We start from the raw sequence: 8962 nt of genomic DNA, 5'->3' as shown, positions 1-8962 counted from the left end.
GAGCGATAATATATATTAATATTATTAATATACTGTAAGATACCAACAGATATCTTAGAGTATAGCTAAGCACCAGACACGCCAACGATATAAAAATTACATAACGCTGTCTGTCTAGCACCTACATTGTGAGAGAGGCGAAATTTACCAGAATATATCGTAATATACCAAGCTATAGTTACATCGCAAGGTATTTTAGGATGCCTTGCTATAACCAAAATACCAAATATATAGCACGCAGCTATAATATATATTATAGCTGCGTGTGTGGACTCTGTCAAATGGTACGTAATATATATATATATATATATATATATATATATATATATATATATATATATATATCGTAAGATGCCTTGCTATGAAATATATTTTGGTATAGTATCAGTCCGTCTGTGACGGGCTGTATCCGATTTAACATTAAGGTACTCATAATATTGTATCGGTACATTACATTGTAAAATGCTTCTTAGTATTTAATAGCCAGAAACTTGGTTGGTTTCTGTAATAATGTGTCTTTTCTTTTTAAGTTGAGGGGATCTCAACCGATATTATTCAAAGGCGATTTTTACAGCGCTATCAAGTTTACAAATAACAAAGACACGTTCTTTTAATAGAGGCAGCTAGTTTTATGAGACTGCTGAACATTACGTTAGTTTCCGCGAAATACGTGATTATAATTTGCGTCATCTAATCGCCTTAATAAAAGTGTCTTATATACTTAGAGCATTATGTATTATTAAATTCACACACTTCGAAGACAAACGCTGACATCTTTATTAGGTGTTACATATCGTCAACCGTGGCGAATCGAATATGTATAAAACCCGGTCATAACATTTCACCTGATAGGTACTGGTAATTTCTTAAAAACTACCCACAGAGATTGAATCATGTATAAATGTAGATTTTGTATGATAAAATGTGTGTGAGTTTTTAGTATTTTATGCAACAGTTGTATAAGAAGGGTCAAAATAGGCGAGTGGCGTGAGTTACAATGTGAGCCGGAGCCGAAGGCGTAGGCGAACATTGTAAAGGAATACGCCACGAGAATTTTTTGTCTTACTTATACAACGTTGCATACAATATTTTTCCTACGAGTCAACAAAAATAAATCTTAATTTAGGTAAACAAATTACAGCAAAAGTATATAGCCAAGACGCGCGAGCATACCTTGTTACGCGCCCGGCCCGCCCCGGGCCGCGGCCGGCCGGTCAGCGACACCTCCTCGTAACTCATGAGGCCCTGGTACTTGCTACTTGCTAAATTAATTTTTTGGTCAGCGAGACCTCCTCGTAACTCATGAGGCCCTGGTACTTGCTACTTGCTAAATTAATTTTTTGGACAGTTTTTTCTCAATTTTGGCCACCGTAGCCTACGGAGACTAACAAGCAACGCTAAGCGGTCTTCGTAGTCTATGGGTGTTGCTATATTACGGGTGTCACATGCGTGTTTCTGACTTATGAAGTAATTATTTTTACTGTGCAACCAAATGAATATTTTGTACGTTGGCAGCAATGCACTTAGTTTAAAACTGTATTCGTTTTGGTTTTGTTAGGTTGGTAGCCATTAATCGCAGTAACATTATAGCTTATAAAAGCACAAGAGCTTTTATGAGGAATAGACAATATAGACTTTTCTTGAAATCTTTTATGTATGTTCTTATATTCGTGTTAATGAATGCATAAATGACAGATAACAGTAGAGGAGTAGGAAAAAGAAATTATAAGGTAACAGTCATTCCCGGTTATTACCCTATTTACCCTGGTTGACGGTACTCAAATGATTAATCTTTACGTCAGCACATAGCTTGATAGTCAGACCGAGATAAGTTTGCAGCGATTTTGATAGCCCAGACAGTGCAAGTGTTATTTTAAACGCCAAACTTCTATGAAATTATGACGTTTACTTAACACTTGTACAGGCTGGGCTATCTAAATCGCTGCCAACTTAGCTTGGTCTGACTCTAGCTTGCATTGCCACTACAGTGTACCACTTTGGCATTAAATAGCCTTCACTAATAGTTATGGATGGAACCTAACTGCAAATAAATAAGGGCTGACAATGATTAGTTAAGTTTTTTATCTTGAACTCATTTGCACGCCTTATCTCTTTATAGTAAGCTTTTAAAATGGTTGTTAGTGTCCTTGCTAACATTCTTATAGTTTAAGGTGTTATATTTTATGAAGTATAACACCTTAACATAAACTTGCCTAAGTAGCCCTTCAGCGTTCAACACTAAGAAACTATGGAAATAACGATATATAAGTTTCGCAGGCTCGTATCGCGCGTATAAATTTATTCAAAACTGAATAATTACAGTGGACAAAGTTTAGATGTAGGGTTACTTGTAAAGCACGAGATTGTGATAGTTATAGCTCGACATGTGCATTACAATGTACAAGCATCCTTCCGTTTAGAATACTGAGACCTTAAAAGCTAATATTATTGTAGTCGTTCGCAGTCATAAATACGTATGTAGGTATAGATATGTCATTACACAAAGGCGAATGGTTTAAGCGATATTGGTCGTCAACGTAACAATAATGTGTTACAATTCTGCGCCTTGGTGAAGTGACTTAGCTATAACGCTACCATTGGAACTTGCCTTTGAGGCTCGTCTAACGGCAGCGTCCTACCAACGCTGCTTCATTTTAGTTGGCTTTGTCCACACCAGGGCGGCTACCGGGAAAATCGAAGTTCGTCAATTGCGGGCATTTTTCTCTGTCACTCTAATTACGTCTTAGTGAGAGTAAAAGAGAAAGATCCCCGCAATTTGCGAATTTCGGTTTTCGCGGTAGGCCCCCAGAGGGCCTACCGCAAATCACGTTCGACGTGCCTCTGTGTCGCACTCATAAATTCGTACGCGAGTGTGACAGGGAGGCAATACGTCGAACGTGGTTCCTCAGAGGAACAACTGGTATAGTTTCTATTTTCCTCCGTGAGCTTCTACGGATTATCGTCTTATCTATTGTTTAAAAACCGCAAAGGCGCGTGCCACTATGAAAAAATGGTCAAGCCGCATAGGTAGCGTTTATTGAATTACTACTCTATTGAGCACGGAATAAGATTCATTATGAACTAATACAGAATTCTAACAGAATAGCTGTCTGATCTCTATTGGTGCGTCTAAGGTAGGCGACTAAACGCTCTCAAACCAGCTTAACTTGTGACACTGCGATCCGAAACAAAGATACGTATTCGAAGACCTCGCTTGCACTGGTAATGCGAGCGCACGGCTAGCTAGCGCCAAGGAAGCAATGTTATGTTTCTCGAGGAGCAGGTAAAAAACAGGGCCGGATTTTCACACAAATATATTTGGGTGGTTTTACGTTGTTTAATTTAAAGAGATAAAACATAACACTATTTAAATAGTAGGTACACATCTAACAGAATGGGTTTGTGTAATTACAATAATAACGAGATATACTCATTTTTATAATCAACTGTTTAAACAGTTGTTTGCTAATTTTAAACTTTAAACAGGCTAATTTTAAATAAACAATAAAACAATGGTAAAATAGTAATCAATATGTATATCCATTTAACAATCCCGTACTACTAATGTTAAAATAGACCTATATGTTATAATTATATGAGTACACATTTAGTAAAACATTTATACAAATTTATATTATGAGTCAACAAAAAAATAAGTAACATATACATAATAGTGTATGCATAAAATAAATAAATATAAAACAAAATATGCATATCGTTTAGAGTCAAATCACGCTAACTCTTTCAAGCAAACCATACAAACAGTGTCAGTTTGTTAGAAGTCTGAAGAGTTAGCGTTATTTCGTAAAACCACCCAAATATATTTGTGTGAAAATCCGGCCCTGTTTTTTTACCTGCTCCTCGAGAAACATAACATTTCTTCCTTGGCGCTAGCTAGCCGTGCGCTCGCATTACCAGTGCAAGCGAGGTCTTCGAATACGTATCTTTGTTTCGGATCGCAGTGTCACAAGTTAAGCTGGTTTGAGAGCGTTTAGTCGCCTACCTTAGACGCACCAATAGAGATCAGACAGCTATTCTGTTAGAATTCTGTATTAGTTCATAATGAATCTTATTCCGTGCTCAATAGAGTAGTAATTCAATAAACGCTACCTATGCGGCTTGACCATTTTTTCATAGTGGCACGCGCCTTTGCGGTTTTTAAACAATAGATAAGACGATAATCCGTAGAAGCTCACGGAGGAAAATAGAAACTATACTAAAAAAGTCCCACTTGTTACCGCTGGTAAGGTTTCATTCTCAGTTGTTACCTCGCTAATAATGTGAGGCACATGGTAAAATCGAAGTTTTGTCTATCTCCCTTTTAATCTCTCAAATGTGCAAGCGTGACAGAGAGGCAAACAAAACTTCGAATTTCGGGCTTCGCTAGGCTTTTGCGAGATCAATAGAAAATATACTTACTGTATGTTTTAAAAATAACTAAATAACTAATAACAGAAAAAAAGCCGATTTAAACTAACGAGTAACTATTAACAACTTAATTCATCTACAAATAAAATAGCTCAAAAATCATTGGTATACTTTGGCTAGAATTAGACCTGTTGTAAACGTAATAATACTATTTAAATAAAAATGAATTAGAAAATAATTCTAATGAAAAATTTAATACATTATTTTCACCTTGTAGGGTGTTTAACCAACGATTGGCCCTATGGAGCACCGTCATAGTCACTTCTTTATGTAGGAAAGTCGCAACTGCTTTAAATAATATTAAAGGAGCTATTGTACAATAGATTACCCTATGTGTCTCTACGCTCTCGCCTTTTGCATAGAGCTTAGAGAGTTTGCTCCATACTTACATGAGTTTTCTTACTTAATAAACATTTGTATGGGATGTATGGTAAAACGCATAAGTAATAACATTTAAACTCGCTTAAAACTTAATACTTAAGCTTAAAAAACCTTATTATAAAGAAGTTATCGCAAAGCTCGGTTAAAACTTATTTAACGGTTTTTTACCTTTGTATGTAGTGTTCGCTCTAAGCCTACTTATTTTTCTACGTCTTTTGTAAGAGCTCCTTTTAATTATATAGCGATTTTCTTCTGCATGACGAGATCTTTCGAGCTCTCGTTAAATACCTCTATCATCTTCTGGCGCGCCAGCTCCGAGAGCACCTCGATGTCGTCGCGGGTCATTCCCTTCGTCGGTATAGGTGGCAAAGTTGTGATCACTACCTTCCCTGAAATTTATTTACAAAAGCTTTACATATTGCACACCTGGCAGAGAATTAAGTGACTTAACCTCACGAACCCGCCGCCAAAAAGTCGCACCCGCAATATCGAAGTTAGGCTTAGAACGCAGCGATAATTGAGAAATCAATCGCAGTGCGTTCTAAGCCTAAGTGTAAGTAAGGCCTGAGTGGACGCTCGAAGCGGAGCGTTCGGCGGGGCGTGCAGCATAGCGTCGGGCTAACAAGTGATGCCAGCCGCATACACTACGGCCGCTCCTATACGTTTGCATTTGTTCAACATGCACGCCGCACGTCCAACTCGAGCTTCTACTCAGGCCTTACACTTACGCTTTCATTTTATAATGATATGCTTAAACTACATTAACATTTACGAAACATCTATCTATATCTGGTACTAGTCTTCGCTGATAATAATTGTTATACCTAATACAAAGAAAATACCAAAAAAATGGTATGTACTCGCTCTAATTTATTTGTATTACAATTCAAAGGTCAGTCCAAAAAATTGACGTTAATTTCATCTAGCGTCCACATGTACACAATTTATTCACCAATTTTAGATTAATGGTGGGATTCGAGCGATTGAAATAAAAAACATGTCTCAAACTATGCATACTAGCGTCTAAAATGGCATTCTTGCGTCCATGCGGACGATGCGATGCTCTATTCGATAGGTCAAAATCTTAAAATTGAATCATTTTCGCGTCTATTTCACCTGATTTGATCAGGCAATTTAATCAGATTGGGCGAAAATTATTTCCCTGTCTGGACTGACCTTAACCATTTAATATAGCCTTCATTTCTCTAGTGGTGCTGTTAACATTTTTAATTTAGAAATATGAAAAGATCATAGCCAATTGTGTATATTTGACTCACCTGGTTCAAAAGTTTTGGTGTCACTGTCCAGAAAGTAATACTGGCTGAATACAACAGGCATGATTGGTATTTGAGCATCAATGGCGAGGTAAAACGCTCCTTTTTTGAAAGGCTGGATGCTGCCTTTGTTGAATCTTGCACCTTCCGGGAATACCCAGAGTTTAGTCTACGAAAATATATTTATTTTTAGAATAATTTCTTTTTAGCATATTGTTTTTTAATATGGGACAATTTTAAGCTCCCTCCTGACTAAGCGCGTGAATCGCGGCGCGACTTCGCGGTTGACGTAGACTCCACACTCGCACAACTTCACGGCGATTTCGCAGTTTGGTTCGCGGCAAGATGGCGCCGAAGCGTCAGCTGATCGGATTTAGTTTGTGGCAAGGCACTGATTCAAACTGGTTGCACTGAACTGCACAAGTTCGCACCCAATATAACCAAGTAGCCGCCATAGAAGGTTATGACAACAGATTAACCGACTCGTGAGCGAATCGCGGCGCGAAGCGATTGCGAGTGTGGAGTCTTGCAAGTTCGTGCTTCGCGTCTCCTTTGACGCGGGCCAAATACCGACAAAAAACGGGGAATAAGGCGCGAAGGCGTGAACAATCTGCGAAATCGACGCGAGGGCCATCCACACTCGCGTACGCCGCTTCGCGCCTAGATTCGCGCACGAGTGTGGAGGGCCCTTTACACAGATCAACATCATCAACTATTGTTGACTACTGTACCAAAACATAAATAGGTACTATTAGGTCTCATTCCCCGTGTACCCGTGTATCCATTTCTTGTTGGAATTTCGACTTTGAGCGTTGGCCGTTAAATCGAATTTAGCGTTCGGAACTTCTAGTCAGGTTTTAACGCAACGCTTTTTAAGCTTTCGTGCCAGAGGCCTGTGGAGATGAAATAATAGGCTAGCCGTCCAGTGTCCAGTGAACACCTCGCCAGAACACACAAAACAAGATCGAATAATTAGGACCTGTTTACACATTGATGGATTAGTGCCAGTTCATATATTTGTTACTTACGGCGAATATGTAAACAGGGCCTTACATGCAGACCTGTTATGGGAATTATCATAATCGTGTAGCTTGCAGAATCAGGTAACATTTATGTGATCAATTCTTGATTACTGATTTTATGACTTACAGTTTATGTCAATCTAAATAAATGTGATTGCAATTCATCACATAGTAATATGTGGCTTTCCATCAAAGAAGGGTCCTTACGCTTCTTGTGCATAAGGACCTGTCTCAGTGAAGCTGAGGATGGAAGCTAAAGGATGCTAAGCATGAAGAATTTCGTACATTGACATGCGTTTTCCTATCTCTATTGCAAGCGCATAATTATATTGCTATCCACCTCGCACAGCGTTATTGACCGCCGGCATTAAGGTGGGGCAGCAATATAATTACGTGCGAGAGAGACATGAAATCCATGTCAGTAAGTCTTTTGTCACCTTTTCTTGAATAACACGCTCAGTCGCTTCCCTCATGAGCTGCCGTGCTCTGTCTGTCTTCAGGCGGTCAATGAACACCAGTCCTGACAGCCAGGCACCGAACCCAAAGGCTCCGGTAAACATCAGTGGCCTCTTCGCAACCACTGTGCAGCGCTTCATCCGGGGCCACATCTCGAACATCCCTAAATAAGTAAAGGGAGACGATTAATTAACTGTTAGTCATTTTCAACATATTAAAAGTACTCATAATTAAACCCTAGTACAAAACTACAAATTTACTTTAGTTAGAAATTTTAAATCTTTCCAAATTCAACTTTTACAGTTACAAAAAAATATCTCTATACTTACATGCGTGGCGTTTGAGGCTATTTTATGGAATTATTTATGTGGGATTGTTAACGATTTATTTATTTATTACATCAACCTGCCATAAAATAAATAAAATCTGTAATTATTAGACAAATTTTAGTCTACAATAATATAATATATTTTTGTACTCACCTAGAATATCCAGAGAACTCTGATGATTGGAAATTACTATGTAGCACTGCTCGCTGTCCCAGTGCTCCAGACCTCTCAACTCCCATTCTATTCCCACTATATAAGAAGCATAACGGCAAAACCTGGAAGCAACACTGTGCACCACGACATATAAGAATATATTTTCCTTTCTAACACTTAAATATAGATTGACAATCAAGAATAAAAAAATAATCGATATCTTACACTAAGTTAGTTACGTCGCGCGGATATAGGAGCACTACGGGTAATAAAACGGTGCAAATCACTAGCACATATACATAATATAAAAAAAACTTCAGGTAATATCGAAAAACATCACTTTTTTCGTAAAGAAAGGGCAAGGTAAATATAAAACCCGCCAAAAATAATTCAGGATACGAATAGGAGGAAGCCATAACGAAGAGTGACAGCTAGAAAAATATGTTACAAGATCATAAAAACAACATGTTGTAAATATCATAAAGGTTGTACTCATTGTAGAGGTCAGCAAAAAGCACTACTATCCAAGCAAGAAACTGATGGTGGAAAGCAGTGACGAAATAAAAGGACTATATTAATGCAATATTGATTAGGTTTATTCAGAGAGAAAATTAACACATGTTACACGATCGATATAATAACATCATAATAGAAAAACATGTCAAGGAAATAAATTCAAATATTCCCGCGATCATAGACAATATAGCCAGCACTTTCCAACAGAAACCAGATTTTTTGATTTATTGTTAGTCTAAGTTCCAACTTAATAGTAAAAACGCTATACAGTTCAGAATTCAGTAGGTAACATATACTGGTTTCTATGATTTCATTTCCTTTGCTACTTTTTTATACTCTTTTCTAAAGCATTTCCTGAGGCGTTTCGGACTGCGACCTTGGTCCGGCCATCATATCTCTTTCT

The 8962-nt window shown here is 37.9% G+C and overlaps 1 protein-coding gene across 1 annotated transcript; it reads right to left on the bottom strand.

Annotated features, from left to right (window-relative positions):
* Positions 1-329: 329 nt before the first annotated feature.
* Positions 330-8553, bottom strand: LOC133523701 (1-acyl-sn-glycerol-3-phosphate acyltransferase alpha-like). The gene is made up of 5 exons (XM_061859387.1): positions 8269-8553; positions 8044-8177; positions 7543-7724; positions 6087-6252; positions 330-5198 (listed from the first exon to the last, which is right to left on the bottom strand). The coding sequence occupies exons 1-5, from the start codon at positions 8457-8459 to the stop codon at positions 5044-5046; spliced, it is 828 nt and encodes a 275-aa protein (XP_061715371.1). The 5' UTR covers positions 8460-8553; the 3' UTR covers positions 330-5043.
* Positions 8554-8962: the final 409 nt, after the last annotated feature.

The sequence above is a fragment of the Cydia pomonella genome, chromosome 1 (genome assembly GCF_033807575.1).
Source record: "Cydia pomonella isolate Wapato2018A chromosome 1, ilCydPomo1, whole genome shotgun sequence".
NCBI lineage: Eukaryota > Metazoa > Arthropoda > Insecta > Lepidoptera > Tortricidae > Cydia > Cydia pomonella.
Note: the sequence above shows the minus strand (reverse complement) of the source record. Positions and strands in the feature narration are given on the sequence as shown.